Genomic DNA, 17,842 nt, shown 5'->3' with positions numbered 1-17,842 from the left:
GGTGTCCTGCGAGACATCTGGAATATGAGGATTCAGCTGGTAACTCCTGCATTATTGAACAAAGCCTGCAGCCATCTGATCATTCACACGTGTACAGGAGTCCGTTTGAGTCCGTTTCCCATGATTTTACAGAGAAAAACACCGTTGTTATAACAACAATGTTAAACGTGAAAACAATGTCAAAGGTAATTATCGCCACTATCTGATGCTCCGCTCAGCTTCACAGCGCTTTACAACAAGTTCCAGTTTATTGTTTAGCTGTCTGGCTGCAAATTTAATGATGTGGTTCACTCTCACTGCTCTGTTTCAGCCACAGCAGGCAGCTGTTCTCCAGCAAACCCACCACCCCCGCGAACACTACCTGCTACAGCTCCAAACAGGAGATGGATACAGTTTGCGACAAGCATAACATAGTGGAGCATTTAGCAGCTGAAGAGTATATATGAGTATGGGATATGTCCCTCTGGAGCTGGTGGAGACCAAAAACAGAGCTAAAAGAAAGTGATTTGTTGCTTCGTAACTGCTCAATGTGTAAATAATCAACAGTTTGAGGTATTTGTGTTCATAGTTTGTCTCGCTGCTCAAGGGAGGTAAAAAAACAAAATCAATTATGCAATCATAATTACAATATTACAAATTGCCTATAATATTATATTATGGTTGTATATAATATATTATTATGTGGCCCTTGCTTATCCCCTTCCATAACCAGCACATTCACACAGCGTGATACTGGACCTTAAAGAAATCACTAAATTACTCAATAAAGTCAGAGAATATTTTGAATGCTATGATTCAGTGAAACACATTGATCTCGCCCAGCATGGTCCCTTTGTTGCCACCGGTGTTTCTGACTGCCGCTACAGCTCAATACAATGTTTGACTTGCTGGTTAATATTTAATTAACATGCATTGATTGTGGACTGCGGCATTCCCGAGCTTTGGACGGCCAATTACTGTCACTCATAAAACTAAACACTCTCTGTTACACAATTCCCGAGGAATTGCATTATTTCACCAGTTGTTGCTGCGGGCCTCACCTTTATGTACTGCTCAAAGTCAGGCCTTTCTCATTTGTGTTAACAGAGTAAATGGGTACGTGTTACAGTTTACTTTCGATTCTTGTGAAAGGAACACTTTGTTCACATTGCTAAATCTTGTTGGGTGGTGGTGGTGGGTAAAGACCTTCAGTATGTCATTTGTTGGCTGACATGTCCCTCACTCTCCTCTTGAAACTTGTAGGGAATAGTTTAAAAAAAAAAAAAGGTGCTTTTATACTTTTATGCGGCAATGCTGTGCACGTAAAAGCTCTGCAAAGTGAAAAAGCCCAAAGTCTACGCCGATGGTAGTTACTCTCTCCCACAGAAAAACTGCACCTGCACTACTCTGGAGTCAAGCCTTTACTTCAGTAACATATGTGCATCACTGTGTAGCAGCTGTTAAATGAATATATATATATTTATAAATATATATAACACCACCATGGTTATTTCGGATCACACTACCTTGCCGGAATGACCCTGTTCTGCCTCTGATTGGCTACATCCTGCCTGTTTGATGCTCAACAACTCTCATCAAAGATTAGAACAGAGGTGAGATGTTTCACTCCGTAGCCAAAACTGAGCATTCAAGACACAGTGTGAAAAGGTACGCTGCAGCAATAAAACATGGGACAAAAATAATGTGTGTTTTCAAAAATAATGTGTGTAAACCTGTTCTACTAGGACTCCAAATAAAAGTATAGAGCCGAAAACTCACATAATATGACCTCTTTAACATTTAAGGGGCGCTTTTCCAGTTTCTTGCTGAGTTAAATAAAAGAATCAATGCCACTCTCATGTTTGCATGCTGTAAACCAAGCAGAATAAAAAGAAAACGAAGCCCACGTAATCGCGCTTTCAAAGTGTTGATTCTCAACATGTGGGTCAGAACCACCAAGACAGTTGCGAGTTAAGTTCCAGGGGTCACTAGATAGTTAAATACAAACAAATACCACATATTTCAGAATGGGGAGTAGTTTTTCCACACTGCTAGTGCCAGTGATATTATTAGCCTTAAAATACATTTTATTGAGTGTGTCTGTGAGAGTCAAAGTGGTACACATGAAATCTGACTGGATACACACACAAACACACATACACACACTCTCACACACACATGTGCACATGCACAAACATACCAATATATGTATACACAACCACTCTTTTGTCAGGATGTTAAAAGTGCCAGCGGCTGTGGTGGAGAGCTTTTACACCAATCTGATCTGTCGCTAATGAAGCGTGTTTTCTGTTTAATCTGTACAAAAGTTGACAAGTTGCAGTTTTATAGATTATGTACCACACTATATGTTGACTGAGTACGTCTGTCTACAGCTTCGGTTTTACGTCTCAGACGTGGGAGTCTTAATCTAAGCATCTGAGGCCGAGCGGTTAGATCCCAGCTTCTCCTGTACACGGGTTGAAAGTGCAAAAAAAACCAGTGCATGTTAGAGTTCAGATTTAGCTTTTAAACTTTGTTTGGCTTCTTTGTTAATTAGATAAAAGACATGTAACTGGAAACAGAATATAAAACAAAGATAACAGCTAATAAATTAAATAAATACAATACGGTAAACAACGTATTTCTTATGAAATGTTTTTTATACATTTTAACAGAATGTAAATTTGCCTCTTTTAAAAGATATCATTATCAATTATTGATGTGTTGACTCCGCTTTTATGTAATTGTTACAGGCTGTGCCTTCTGCGCAAAAACACTGCTGCTGTGAATCTGAAGCCTGAAGAGGCTCCATGAACAAAAGCTAATTAACTCTGACAGGATGCTGAAATGAATACCCAAGTCTGCATGTGACTGCGACTAAGAGTTTATTTACTCACATAGAGCTTTAATGCATGGAATCAAGTTTTCAGCGGTTTGATCACAGCGCTGTATGTTCACATCAGCGCCCTGGATGTGTGTCACGTTGGGTGGCCTGCAGCTGTTTGAGTTCTTCCCCGAGAATGTCATGTGACATGTGACAGGCAGCACAGAGCCCACTTTTCAACACATCCAATGAATGATGGATTGAGCGTCATGTATGTGCTGTTTTCCCGTCCGCACGGACACAAATCAATCAAGCTAGTTTAGACCATACAATGAAAATAGAGACCGACGGTCACTTTCTAGCGGTTGATCTCAAATACCTTCAATACGACGGGCAGGAGAGGTAAAAGTGACACAGCTGAATCACGATGAACACTCCCAGCGCTCAACATTGAGATGAAATGGGATGGAAAGCTGTCTTTCATTCGCTGCTATCCAGGCCACTGCTCTCGCTGCCCCTGGTAGAGTGCCAGTTTGTGTGCTTTATCCAGGCAGGCAGGAAACACAGAGAGCCTGTCTTTTCCCTGCAGAGGCATGTGTTTCTCACCTGATCCCTCCTCGCTCTGTCCAAACAGCAGACGCCTGAGAGAGGGATATTTGCATTATTGCAGATGATGTTACTGATAGGCACCGACAGAGGGTCCTTTCACTGACTAAAATCAAATTAGTTTGGCTTCTTTTTAAGGATTGTTGGAGGAGAAACAGTTTCACCTAAGAAAATGTCCACTGTGGAGGGACTAAGGACGATAAACTACAATGGAAATGCCTAAATGGAACAATAAATTCCACAAAATCCTGTCTTCTGGAAAAAACTGCCTACTTGTGTGAGTACAAGAGGAGACAATGAGTTAAAAGGTTGTAACTCTGCGTCTCTGAGTCACTGTGGGTGACTTCCTCACATTGATCAGTCAAACTCTGCCTCAGCAGAAAGACGTTTACAGGAAGATGGTGGAAGTTTATTGATTGAGGGTTAATCCTGAAGTTCTGTTGCACAGTACCTCAAAATGCACTTTTTAATTTACCCATAGTAGGGGAACAAACATCACCCACAGGCACAAACACTTTTTATAAAACAATATCTATATTGAGAAGTTCAAAATACCTTGAAGAGAGTTTAAAAATATTTAAGAACATTATGTTGACAACACGTCTGGACTAATGAAGACATTATCATTAAGGAAGGGTGAGGATAAGACTGACGGAGGCTGAAGAGTGTTAATATTCTGCTTTATTTCTTTGTATTTTTCACCGTCTGAAGTGAACAACAAGAACAAACTCCCAGGATGTTTCCCAGGAATGCAGGTCAATGCAGTATGTCACTGCTGTGTGAGACCCGAGTGGCAGATAAAGGAAAGACGTTAAAGTGAATCCCTTGGTGATGTATCGCACTCCCTCTATGCTGAACATGAGCCGGCGTCCTCACGACAGAGGCGCAGGATACCAGAGATCCTTTATACCCTCCAGCAAAGCTCTGTTAAACAAATCCTTTAGGTGTGAAGTGTGCGGCACCTGCTTTTTGGTATATTTATATCATTTAGTGATGATGATTTTATGAAGAACTTTGTTGTTAAATGTCTGTCTTTGATTGTAACTGTTGTGACGTTGGTTGTATTTGTTCAATAGTTGCCACAGACACAAAAAGGATTTCTGAAATGATAATAAACTAAGTTTAGTGTTCCTGCCGACTACTACTATCATTAAAAACAATGATAATCAATATTTTATGGGCTTTTATCATCATTATTGTCCTGCAAATGTCCAATCAGGTTGAAGACTGAGCACAAGGGGGGATTAATATGAAAATTGCTAAAAGTCAGCAGTACAGCAAGGGAAAAAAAAAGGTGGCAGGGTCCGCCAGATAATAACAAAACAGTATTAAGTTTGTTAATTTAGTTTGTTTAGGCATAAAAGCCGATGCAGATGGTTCTCCTCTGACTAAAATGTCTTCCCCCAAACCACAAAATGCTCCTTTAAATTCAGTTATTGGGTAAATGTAGCCTATAAGTTACATTATAAACCCTTTAACTTTTAATCATCTCACTGTTTATGTGAGGAATATTAAAGTTATGTTGAATAAAGCACATGTTCTGTTCTAACCTGCAAAGAAGTGAGACATAAAGTTTCCTCCAGAGTTTATGGCTCTGCTGGTTTGGACTTTGAACCCTCCACTTCAGTCAAACCTGCAGCTCTGGTGTCTGAAGGGGAGAATCTGGTCTCTGCGGTGTCATTATTTATGAGGAAGGGACTGAAGCCTGGAGCTCCTGGGGTCGGATTAGACGCGCAGATCGCCGTAATCCCCCCGTCGAAACGCGTGCGGCGGCCGGAGGGCTGGGTGGAGCTCCGGGGCCCGGTAGGTGTGGGGGTCGAGTCGGATTTTCCCCCTCGTGGAGTGGCAGCTTGGACGCATGCGCTCCCTCCTTCCCTCCAGCCACTCCTCCTCCTCCTCCTCCTCCTCCTGCTCCTCCATCCACAGTGCAGGAGCAAATAGGATGAGCTCGCTGTGTTACCTGCTTAAAGGCGCCGCCGGGTGTGTGAACGGCCTGAACCTGCTCACGGGATAGGTGAAGGAAAAACAGTTTCTGTTTTCTTCTATAAAGTTTTTTTTTGTTGTTGTTGTTAAAAGATTTTCACTCGACAGAGGAAGGAGATCAGTGAGGAGGAGAGTCTTTTTTTGAATGTAAAGCGGGACAAACCAGAGAGCGGATTAGATCCCACAGCGAGGAATCAGAGCGTGTGTTGTTGTCCAAAGATGCGGAAACAACAACAGAAGCAACTCCAGTCCGGGTTGTGATCCAGGGGGGTGGGTGGGGGGGAGATTTTTTTAATTTATTTTTTTTAACGCACGCTGGGAGCAGCATGCCTCGGCTCAGGAGGAGGGTGATTATGTTCCAACTTGGAGTGGCACCCGAACACCCTGAAGTTTTCTGCCCGTCGGGACGACCCCCTGTGCTATGCGTCGGCTGATCCCCACACCACTCCTCGGAACTGACGGGATTTGGATTAAACCCGAGTCACCATGTCAAAAGTCATTCAGAAGAAGAACCACTGGATCACCAAAGTGAACGAGTGCGCGGTGCTCCGGGACGCGCGCGGGGAGCTGAACGTGGAGCTGCGCGGCGGGGCTGAGAATGGAGAGTTCCCGTACATCGGGCAAGTTAGGGAGGATGCTGTGCTGTACCAGGACGGGAAACTGTGCGAGGGGGAGCTGCTCCTGGACGTGGAGGGGCTGCCCGTGTCTGGATTACCCCTCTATGACATTTTAGGTGTGATTGAGTGCTGCAAAGGTCCCGTCAGGTTGAAAACTGTGCGTCAAGGTAAGAGAGACATGAGGAACTGTGTGTGTGTGTGTGTGTGTGTGTGTGTGTGTGTGTGTGTGTGTGTGTTGGGAGTTGAGGACTCCCAGGGGAAGTTGTTTTATAATTGCCATGTGTCCAGGCATTTTAAGCACATAACAAATTTGTGTTGCGTGTTAAATAGGGCAGATGAGTGCTGCTGCTGCTGCTGCTGCTGCTGCTGCTGCTGCTCATCTTCTCTCCACAGCAGCAGCAGCCTGGAGTTCTCACAGGCTTTGACATGAAGCTGGCCTGACAGTCCTCCTGCCCTCATTTGTCTAACGTTGCCGGAGCCATTGTGGGTCAGACCTGCCGGGTTACAGATTAGGCAATTTACAGTGACAGCAGCTCCAGAGCTTCAGATACACTCTCCAACACTTCACAGCGACACACTGTCTGCTGTCAGTTTACTTCTTTGACGACCGAACGGAGCTAATTTCCCAAACTTCTGATGCCTGAGACCCCTGACACCTTATGTGTCTCGCCGCTCTTGATAGCGATAGACTATCTCATCTGCAGTTAAACATCTAACTTCTTTCTAGGGCTTGTTTTCATCATTGATGAATCTGCTTCGAATCTGTTTCAGAGTCACTAGTTTGGTTCCTGATGACAACTTTGCAGAACCTGAAGTGACACCTTCGAATGTATTGTTTTTTCAGCACCGAAACAGATGATGAGCGGTCGAGGAGGCCGATAACAGACATTTGGAAGGGACGGATGAAACTCTTGAGTAACTAACCCCGAATGTATTGTGGTGCTCTTCTTAAAGAGGCTCTGTTGAAGTTCTGTGTGCTGTTCGGACTTCTGAACTGACGTTAGCTGTTGTTGCTCTCTCCGATAGCGTGGCGGGAAAGGGACCTAGCATGAAGTCTCGTCCTTTAGCCTTTAACAACTTAAACAAAACAACCAAGAGACACAGGGACACTTTTTCAGCGTTGATAGGCTATTGCTTGTGACACGTAACCAATCAGGGCGGGACACTGATTGAGAAAACTGAGCCAGTTCACTGCATTTGTAAATTTCTTTATTTTATCATCCATCAGACCCAAAAAAACACAGATCAGGACAGTCAGAAAAATGCAAACTATCGGCCCTGATAATAGATCATCTAGATAATCCATAAGCCATGCTGAGTAAGCTAAGCTAGAAAAACAATGGCTCAGTTGAAGGAAACACAGGAACAGCGGCCAAGTCACGCCAACGCCACCAGTGTCACCGAGCGTCTTGGGGTCTTTACCAAGAATGTAAAACACAGGAGACGACTGCTTTTTATATTCTCTCTCATCTCACAGCTCCTACCTGATGACAACAACTGACGGTACACATTCTTTTTTTTCACCCTCCAACACTGCAAACTATCACGGTGTTGTGACCACAATCCTCCACCAACCCGACCGCAGCCTGGTTGCTATTTAGGTAGAAAAAAATACTGTAAAATAAACAAATTTAAAACCGTTAATTCAAACAAGTCTGTAAATGCAAAGATACAAAGTTGAAACAGGAGCCAGCAGCAGCGTCGCGGTTTGTCAAAGTCTCTATTTTTACGTATTTTTTTGTAAAAGTTCCAGCAGATTCCAGCTCGTGCAAGTTCAGCCCAAACTGAGGGATGCATTGTTTGTGAGAGTGTGACACCACTCATGGGCAGTTGTGGTTATTTCTAGAAGTGCTCCTTGTGTGTCAGCTGAGGTTGACCCATTGCCTACGGTCTGCTGCATCTGCATCTGTCTGAGGCAGAGGGATGCACACACCGACCCAAACTCTGGCTTTTTCTTTTGTTTTTTTCTTTTTTTGTCTCCTCTTTCTTTGTCTCCAGTGTATTGTGCCTGGACTTTTTCTGTTGTTCTTCATCTCAGCTAAATGTGGACGCTCTGCGATGCCTGAATACTGAAATCCTTTTAGTTTCATTTGAATGTCTGTTTCAGCACACACACACACACACAGACACACACACGGGCTCACGTTCACTCCCTTGCTTGTACACACTCGCACAATATTTGACAGAAAGCTTGCAGCGCCTCTTCTCTGGGGAAATCATTAACTGTGTTATATAACAGCGCTTTAGTTTCAGTGTAGCATCGTTGGCTTTTCTATTGTGCTGTACGTCCATTAGTGGCTGCACAGCGAACGCTTGACCTCTGGAGCCGGAGTCTCGACCCCGGGGACAAGAGCTCAGCGCTAACGCTGCGGGACAGGCGTTTGTTCGACATTTGGTCTGACCGGGCTCGCATCATGGGAGGGTTTTATAAATCCATAAACAGTTTTCTAATTATTCTGAAACACTTTGTAATCGTGAACACAAGCAACAGCACCCTGACTGTATATATCTGAAGGATATCCTGAGCTGACTTCAGTGAATTTGGTTATTAGTTTCTTGCACAAGTCAGCAGATTCTCCATGTCAGTAATTAAAGGAGAGGGATATTCTTCGACTATCTGAGCGGCTCACAAGACCTCCATTGTGCCCGGCAGTCTGTCGGGCTCCCCATGCAGAACCGGCCGGGGATGGCGATCCAAGCTGTCCCGGACCAGATGACAGGCTGTCGGGTACAGATCAGATCTCTGTCTGCTCTCCTCTCCACAGAGCTGTGGGTCAGATTACAGGAGGCCGCATCACCTCGGTAGCAGAGGTGGAAACTCTATCTGTGTGTGTGTGTGTGTGTGTGTGTGTGTGTGTGTGTGTGCAGGTAGGCAGGTCTTTGCTGTGGTAGACCACAGCCACACAGGTGTGTAGCTCCCACTGAGGAATGCAGAGAGAAAACCAACCTGAATGAAAGTCTGTGCATTCCTGTGGAGAAGGTGGAATATTACACTGCGGTGGTTTTGTGTCTGGGGTTTTTTTTTTAAGCTCTGTGAAGAAAACTTGAGATGCGAGAGCGCTTTTTATTTACACAACGACTTCTAATCGCACGCTGGAGTGAATGTCAGCTGTGGCACGTGGTTTTTGAGTCGGAACTTTAGTCTTGAGAGACGTTTTAGTCAGAATGGAGTTTTCCGTCTCATTGTCGTCATGAATTTTTCATATTTCTGTCGTCTTAAGCGTTTTCAGGCTCGAGCTGCCGCCATCTTCGGCTGTAATCCTGAAATTCATAGTCGTCCGACACAAGCTGCCAACCCAGAGCTGCAGTATTTGAGACTCAACAATCAACTATTTTACATTTTGTAGCTGTAACATTGCTTCCAAGAGCAACATGAAAAATAGCACTTGATAATGTTGTATTAGCTTCATTTCTTATGAACGTCTTCATGAGTCGTGATCAATTAGTTGATTTACAAAAATGAGTTTCCTGCTATTTTGAAAACCGATTAAGCGCTTCAGTCATTTCTCAAGCAAGAATTGATCTGCTGGTTTTGTTTATCATGTATGATTGTAGATGAAGAATCTGTGGGGTTTTTGAATGATAACATGGACAAAATAAACAAAAAAAAAGCTATTTGAAGAAGTCTCTTATGGATCTGTGAAATTGAAACGCGCATTTTTGTCAATTGTTGTCATTTTATAAGTTATGAATCAATCAATCGCGGAAACAATAAGCACACTAATGAAAATAATGAGTAGTTGCAGCCCTAAACAAAATTGACAGAGACGTTGAGAGATGTTGCACAGTCCCCACATCTGTATAACCATCCAAATGCACCGGATTTCTTTCTTTTATCTTCAACAAAATAGAAATCCCATCCGCCATCCAAATTTCATGAAAATCTGTTAAGTTGTTTTTGTTTAATCCTGCTGACAAACCAACCAACCATCGAACAACGCGACACAGGGGAAAACATGGCCTCCATGGCCGAGGTAACGAGATAATTCGGGCTCTTTTTACTGCTGTACGTGAAAATGTGATGATTATTAGGCAGGTTCTGGAGCTATAATATAATGTTTTCATCTTTTATTACTCCTCTAAGCAGATTGTAAGGACGTTGCAATGGAAACTGCAGGAGTGGGAGTGGCCAGACACACTGTGGCAATGGGGCACAGTTGGTTTTAATATCCTCTGCGAGCGGCCAAATCAGCAGCCAGAGCAGTAAAACTAATCTCCTGTTGTTTTTTTTTGTTTTGTTTTTTAAAAAAAAACACCAGTACGCACCATGTTTCTTTCACCTCATGCAGTATTCTGGCCTCGTGTCTCGCCCTTTGTGTGTCCGCCTCCGACTCTTCTCACAGTCTGAAAAGCTTTTGGCTCAATCAGCGCTGAGGAACACGCTCACAAAGTCCACATTAAACGCAAATACACTCAGTGACTGTGCAACAAAGTCCTTCCTCTGCCCTCTGATGGGCTGTAGTCAGCTGAAATGTAATAAAAAGAATTCTGCTTTGTTTACAGAGGCCCTGATAAATAATGAAGGTTTTATTTGGTATTTTCAGGGTAAAGTACAAAAAGGGCGTTTTTTTCAGCTGTGTTAAGACTGTGACCCACCGGTGTGACTCTCATATGTCATCATCGGTTGAATCCATCTTGTCTCCTGACTGATAACGGTGACACACCTGTAAAGGTGTAAAGATTGTCCATCGGGTTATCTAACATGATTACAGTGATACTTGTTGGTTTACAATAGAGCAACAAAACACAGTTTTTATGACTCTAATTTACAACTTGGACATTCTTCTTTGCATTCAAGGTTTTTTAACTAAGCGAAGCACAAACCCCCCTCCAGCACACAACAGGGCCTGTTGGTTTTTACGGCGCTCTGGTCACGGGTGGGTTTGGCCGGCTGTCCGTCTGATCTCTGGGACAAATGGCCCTCGGTCTCCTCAGATCTCGCCTTCCCTTGAACCCACCCAGAGGGAGTGAGGGTGGCCTGCTGGATGCCAGGCATTCCTGAGAATGGACAGGAGTTCACTGGTCCACCCCGATGAAACATTGAGACTTTTATACATAAATTCTCCATTCAGTTCCTGCCTCATCTCTCGCAGCCCCGCAGATCGTCTCCGCCTTTCTGCAGTCACTGTGTTCACTCCTCGGTGACAGGGTGGTACAGCGGTTAGAGAGACCATCTGTTTAATCATTCAAACCTTCAGGATAGTATGCATCTCGCTCGCTGAAATGTTCTCAGAGTGCATACCGTCTCCGGGGTCGCCTATAGCTGATCCTACACTGTGGCCTCAGTCCAGTAGCACAAAACTGTAAGGAAATTAAAGATGCACATTGCTCTGTTCTTCAACGTCAAACTGAAATTTGTCAAACAAAATATAAAACTTCCACTAATGAGATGAGCAGCTGTTGGTGGTAAAGTTCCAGTCAGGAGCCACTGAATCACTGCAGAGGAAGATGGTACAATGAAGGGTTGAAAACAGTGTAGATAACTCTGAAATATACTGCCTGGAAGTGTCATGTGAGGAACATCACAGAGTCCTCACTGATCTGATGTTTATAGTTTTTGTCTCTTCAGCTGAGTTTGAATGAGGTTTGGGTCCTACGCTTCTTGTACATCACGATTAATTCATTAAGATTGTTTTCAGTTTTGCTTTAATCAGTACATATGAGCCATGTCTGACATCTAGACACAATCCTGTTTTTATGAAAACATCTTAAATGCGGCTGGATACGAAGGAGAGAGGGGTTAACTAGTGTTAACTGCTCCTCTTACAGGGTTAGGGTCAGATGTGATGACCGTAAATAAGCGAAAAACTCAGCACTCTGAATGTTACCCTGTTTGAATGGTGACATGTGTGCAGACTAATGGAGGTACCATATTCAAGGCTCCAGTAACTGGGACTGGATGGGACAAGCGTTAAGTATCAGCTGGTTAAATGAAGTGATACTAACACAGATCAGAGTACATATAACACTCTCAGTTTGAAGCAGAAATTCTGGCCTCCTGGGGAATATTGACATAAGGGGCATTATCACATTATCACTTAACCCTCCCCCTCCATTTTGCACACTTAAATGCTAAGGAGATGGGCGTGTCTTGGTAGTTGTTGGGATGGAGGTGTAGGGCCAAGTGTCGGGGCTTCATAACTCATAATATGGTCCTTTTCTTTATAACAAGCATAAACAATCATAAGTAGTTTGCTGATGCCTCAGTAGCTAATGAGCCTACTAGCTAACAATGCTACAATGTTGTTGCTAATTTGTGTACGACAGGATGTATTTCAGTGTTGCATCCCCTTATTTGATGGCATATGATGCCTGGTACACACTTGATACCACTCCTCTAATACCAGTGCAGACTGGCACCGCTGGTGGCTAGGTAATGAAGCTGTTCTTTCTAATCTGATGGCTTGATCGATAGCGTGAAGTCGTGAGTGAATTGCGAGCATCTCCATCAGATAAAAATGGCAAACAGCATCGTGACGACACCGGGATCGCCACAGCAACACAAGATTTAACTGCAGCTGAAGACGGCATATTATACAGTCACGTCTGTTTAAATGAACACCGTTGATGACAGCTGATGATGTGCGAGGGTCTTGGAGGGTTGTCCCATTTCATAAGGGGAGATTTCATCCACGACCTTCTGTAACTCTGTTCAGGGGGGCAAGCGGGCACTCGAAAACGCTGTATGTTTGTATCTTATAGGGACCTTTGACCCTAACGTGAAAGAGATTAGATGGATAGATTGTTCTGGTGGGAGTTGGAAGACATCTCTGTGGTGGATATATAAAAGAAATGTTGGGTGAAATGTCCCTTTTAAAAGCGACTCTGTTACATAAAGATTGCAGCTGTGTCACTGAAATTGTGTCTCTGGTCTTCGTGCATGGTTAAGAAGGCTTAGACACATGGAGAGGATGTCAGGGCTTTGTAGACACAGATCTCGTCTGTGATGTGCTTGTCCCAGAACGCGAGTCCCTTACATTTTCTTAAGTACGAAGATTTGTCAGTCTTGATTAAGTGCAACCGAGTGAATAAGTAGATCCCTGAAAGGCTTGTGACATGAATCCTGCAGCTATCTCTCCTCCTTCTCTCTGTACCACTCTTGCTTCTTCCCAGTTCTCTTCCACATCCACTATCCCTCCATGAGCTCCTTGTTTCAGGCAGCTGTTTGCGATCTCACATGTTTTATTTTTTATGTTTTTATCTTTCCGCATATTCAGCTTTTTTAGGCGCAAACGGGCACACAGAATAAACAGCAAGTCTGAGATGGGTTTTGAAAAGCGCGGTTGAAACACTCGTGTTTGCACGCATTTCACTTGCTCTACAGCGTTTATACACTGTAATTGTACTCTGGCCTTGATGGAGTGACTCACAAACATCGCTAACAATGGTCGGCATACCAGTGGAGCGAGCAGTGGCCGCGCACACAAGCAGCTTGTGTCATTTAAGCTTGAATAAACAGCTGCGTAATTCAGAGACTTCGCCTCAGGTGTTGAAACAATGAGGTTGAGATGAAACGCGGGGAAGAAACAAGAAACAGCGATCAGCAGTGAGGATGCAACACTCAAGCAGGAGCAGTCGTTCTTATAATACGGTCAACTGTGGCCGTGTAGCTGTCTCTCACCTTTTATATTCTCTGCTTGGCAAATACCAAAAATTGAGCTTTGTAATTTATCAATACTCTTGGATCAGATAGTCCCTGGTTTAAAGTTTTTGGTCTTGCTGCTCGTGTTCAGACATTTGACGTTGGGCGTCGACTTTGTTTTTTTACATATGAAAAATTGGATTTTGTAGAAAAAGAAACTCAAATAGGTATCACTTTGGTTCTGGTGTCGAGGTTCAACTGTTGCGTCAACACTAGGACTAAACTTAACAATCATTTTCACTATCAATTGATCTGACTACTTCAGGGATTAATCGATTGGTCCTTCGGTCTAGAAATTGACTAAAAATTGTCACGTCTAATGTCATGTCGTGTCTTCTCCTAAGTCCATCCCACACAAGACACATTTGGTCGGTAAATCCCTTGAAAATCAGCAACCCAAAATGACAAATGTTGATGATGATGTTGATGTTTGTTTCATGGTGATGCCCCAAAGTTTTCCATTCATTTGACAGAGCATCGTCTGGTATCCGCTGTCTACCCATCATGTCAGGTGGTGTGCACAGTTTCATCACTCTCGCCTGAGTCACGTTGCGCTACGACATGGATTTTGCGATGCCGTCATTACAGTGATAAGTGTTTCAGTACATTAAAGATGGTGTCCACTACTTACTGAGGCTGCAGTAACAGGCAGTTAAATGGATAGACACACACTCACAGAACTAGAGTTACATCCAGTAACAACTGTTTTCCTCGCTGAGGCTGACCTCAGCAACACAAACATCCCCAAAACCCTGTTGTTGTCTGCAAGAACCAGTACGAACATCTTCATCTACTACCACCAACGGAGGAAATGAAGATTCAGTGGATTAACTTTATTTTTGATGGACATGTCTCCCCAGCGCCTGGAAAGAGTCCTATATGTGTGCGCTAATCGTTTTACCTTTGACTGGTTTCTCAACAAGGGCCAGAAATTTAAAAAGCTGAAGCGAATAAACTCCGAAATTGTAATCTTTTTTAAAGACATGTTTCGGAAGGAGGAAGGTGGAGAAAAGAAAGAAAAATCAAAACAAAATAAACCAAAAAACGGCTGTCTTGACCTGCTCGAGACCCACTGTGGCACCTTTTTGTGCCAAAGAGAACAAAGACAGAAATGCTCCATTTGCAAGGGATCATCCAAGACAAATAAAAAGACAAAGGATGTTTTGCTTGTTGTGATCAGTTCACTTCATTTCATCCAGTCTCATGTCGGAGCCAACAGCCGACTGTTGTAGGTCGTTGCCATTATTTCTGCTTACATTTCTGTAATGACCTAAGCTTTGAAGGAATGCTGCGGCTGATAGTGGAGAGTGAAACCATGTCGGTACAGTAAGTTCACGAGTCCTCCTCTGCAGCATGCCAGTTACATTATCAGTAACAAGCAGGGAGAGCCCTCGGGGTCTCTGGAGTACAGTACGTTTGTCTCATGTAGAGTTCACATGCATCGCGTTTCACCTCCAACAGATACACTTTCACTGAGCAGCTGAGTGAATGCAGCAGATAGGCAGCAGGTTAACGTACGTAGTAGAGTCACATCCTCTCTTTTTCTTCTGTGTTGCAGCCCAGACTGAAACAACAAAAGGCATGTTGTTGAAAACGTAAGTAAAATTCAACTGTATTTACATCACAGGCCCTGTTCAAAGACAGACCTCGAATCAACATGCGTCCTGAGTGATCAGGATTGTAAATACAGGTGAATGCCCCGGAGACACATCCACATGCCTCTTACCTGCCAACATTTTATTGACGTTGCACATCCAATACTTCAAAACAATGTCACCAGTATAGGCAAGTTCTCTGTCACCTGTGGAGAAAGTCCCCAGACTTCCATTAATATAATAATAATCAATTTTGTGACTTATCGTGTTAAGAGAAACTTCATAAACTTTGTGAAACACTGTCCACAACACATGCTTAACTTTTAGAGACATTTTGTTAATTTGGCAAATTCTTTATATCTGTGTGTAAAAAAACATCCAGTCAGTTTGTTCCAGTGATTTAAGTTTACATATAGAGTGGACGTGAGGTCCAATCTCAATCTTCGAGGGCATCGTGGTCGTCCTCAGGTCTGTCACCTAAAGGCCACATCTTGGCTCTTAAATTCAGACACACCTTACAACATGTAAAACCTTCTGCCTGTCTTATTAACACACTTATATTTGGATCATTCATTAATGCTGGTGTCACTTCACTCATCTGCAACTAAGAATTTGCTGTATTTATTTTAAAATTCCACCATAAAAGCATAAAATCAAAGATGACAAACTGGCTTTTCATAGCTGATTTTCTTCTTCTTATTTTGTAGCAGATGTGTCCTGTTGGTCACCTGCCACCAATGCAAGACAGTGTTTGCCAGATTGTTTCGACGCAACAGGTGAATCAAAAGTAATTAACACGTTCTGAGCTTTGTGGTCAACATGGCTCCCTATACGCAGGAAACAAGCTGAGACGGCGAGAGATGTAAACTGTCATGTAAGTGACAGTGGATACAGCTTTAAGAGCTCATCGTAGGATTCCCTCTCCCTCTCTCTCCCTCCCTCTCTCTCTCTCTCTCTCTGTCTCTCTCTCTCTCTCTCTCTCTCTGTCTCTCTCTCTGTCTCTCTGTCTCTCTCTCTCTCTCTCTCTCCCTCTCTCTCTCTCTCTCTCTCTGTTTCTGTCTCTCTCTCTCTCTCTCTGTCTCTGTCTCTCTCTCTCTCTCTCTCTCTCTCTCTCTCTCTCTCTCTCTCTCTCTCTCTCTCTCTCTCTGTCTCTCTCTCTCTCAGTCGATCTCACTCGGTCGCTCTCTGCTGCACTTTTCATGCACGCGCAGTGACCTTCACACGATCGCACATGCGCCTACTGAGTCAATCAAACGCACACACACGTGCATTCACTGCAAGATAGTCTCCCATACAGTGGAGATAAATTGACATTTAAGCTGCGCTCCTCGTCGATTCACACATCTGGAAGGGATTACGCACCATCACAGGCTCCGTTACATGCACATGAATCATAGTCCTGCTTTTAGTCTGTTACTCTGGTTTTGTTGTGGTCTGCACGCAAAGTAATTACGCCTTCCCCGCGATGAAAATAGCATATAGTGTGTGAGACGCTCTAATTTTCTCCGAGGTCCTCTGTCATCAGGCTGGGTTTCAAAAAACTCAAGTGGGACTTAAGGATTAAAAACATATCCGAAGGATAATCATCCGTGCACGTTCTGATTGTTTGTAAAGTGAAAAAAAAAATGCTGTGACATTACTGTCGTCGTGTAAACCCTGGTGTGTAGTTTAGCCGAGGTGAAAGGTTTGCAGATGATCCTTAGAGGATTTCTCATGCTGCTGATCTCTCTATCCCTCCCCTCCTCCTCGTCCGTCAAATCTGCAGAGATTCAGGTTGCTCATAAGCTCTTGAGAGGCTGACCTGACCCTGCTCGGTTTACCAGTGAGGAAAACACTTTATGTACTATCATCTAATATCCTGACACTAATGTTCACACTGCTATTTAATCTGAACGTGGGCTTCTGACTGTAGGTACCAGGAAAACACGTCAAGATGGTTTTTTTTCCTACAACTCAACGTCAGTCAGCCAGTAAACGGTGGAGGCTTTCAGTTGGGTTGATGAGTTACAGCAGTGGTGATTTAATGTTGTTGTTTAACTCGCTCAGGTCAGGTAGTGGCAGTTCTCGCCCCTCACAGTGCAGAAAGAAAATGGTGGAGAGGAGGATGATGAAACATTTCCCTGTGAAGTACTCTTTCGCCTTCTTTCTCCGGTTATCTGCTTCAGTAAACACAGTGCAGACATCTGTTTGGTTTAGGAAGCACACAGCCTGCAGTCCTGGATGAAGGAGATACACAGCGGAGCAGTTAGGACTAAAATTGGTCCCTTTATCCCGTCTTTCAAATGTGAATCTATTAGACTGTGGTATTGGGTTGCAACTTAAAGGATAAGTTCACCCAGATTTCATCAGGGTCATTATCGTTGTCCGTTCAGATGGAATGTCGGACACGGTTTCGTATTCCACAACACTTTTCTTCAGCGTCACAACAAAACAGTGTTGCGACATTCGCCTAAACAACTTGAGTGGATGGGGACTTGTTTTAAGATAGAAAGAAACAAACATGGCTCCATGCAGCTCGTCTAGCCATAACCCAAGTCTCTAGAAGCCAAGAGATCCCAAACTGATCTGAAAAGCCACAGTCTTTACAGCCAGAATC

General features: G+C 43.6%; 1 protein-coding gene and 1 long non-coding RNA gene across 14 annotated transcripts in view; one reads left to right on the top strand and one right to left on the bottom strand.

Annotated features, from left to right (window-relative positions):
• The first annotated feature begins 5,714 nt into the window (after positions 1-5,714).
• LOC119022586 (membrane-associated guanylate kinase, WW and PDZ domain-containing protein 1-like) overlaps positions 5,715-17,842 on the top strand; it is a 101,193-nt gene continuing 89,065 nt past the window's right edge. For all 13 annotated transcript variants that reach the window (XM_037103616.1, XM_037103615.1, XM_037103614.1 and 10 more), the window contains exon 1: positions 5,715-6,176. In XM_037103616.1, the coding sequence (XP_036959511.1) occupies positions 5,879-6,176 (298 nt within the window). In that variant the 5' untranslated portion in view covers positions 5,715-5,878. The remainder of the gene's footprint in view (positions 6,177-17,842) is intronic.
• Positions 14,920-16,981, bottom strand: LOC119022594. Its single transcript, XR_005076002.1, has 3 exons — positions 16,887-16,981; positions 15,378-15,452; positions 14,920-15,215 (listed from the first exon to the last, which is right to left on the bottom strand). It is a non-coding gene; the product is annotated as an uncharacterized LOC119022594 (long non-coding RNA).

Source organism: Acanthopagrus latus, chromosome 7 (genome assembly GCF_904848185.1).
Source record: "Acanthopagrus latus isolate v.2019 chromosome 7, fAcaLat1.1, whole genome shotgun sequence".
Lineage (NCBI taxonomy): Eukaryota > Metazoa > Chordata > Actinopteri > Spariformes > Sparidae > Acanthopagrus > Acanthopagrus latus.
This window is presented reverse-complemented; position numbering and strand designations above follow the sequence as displayed.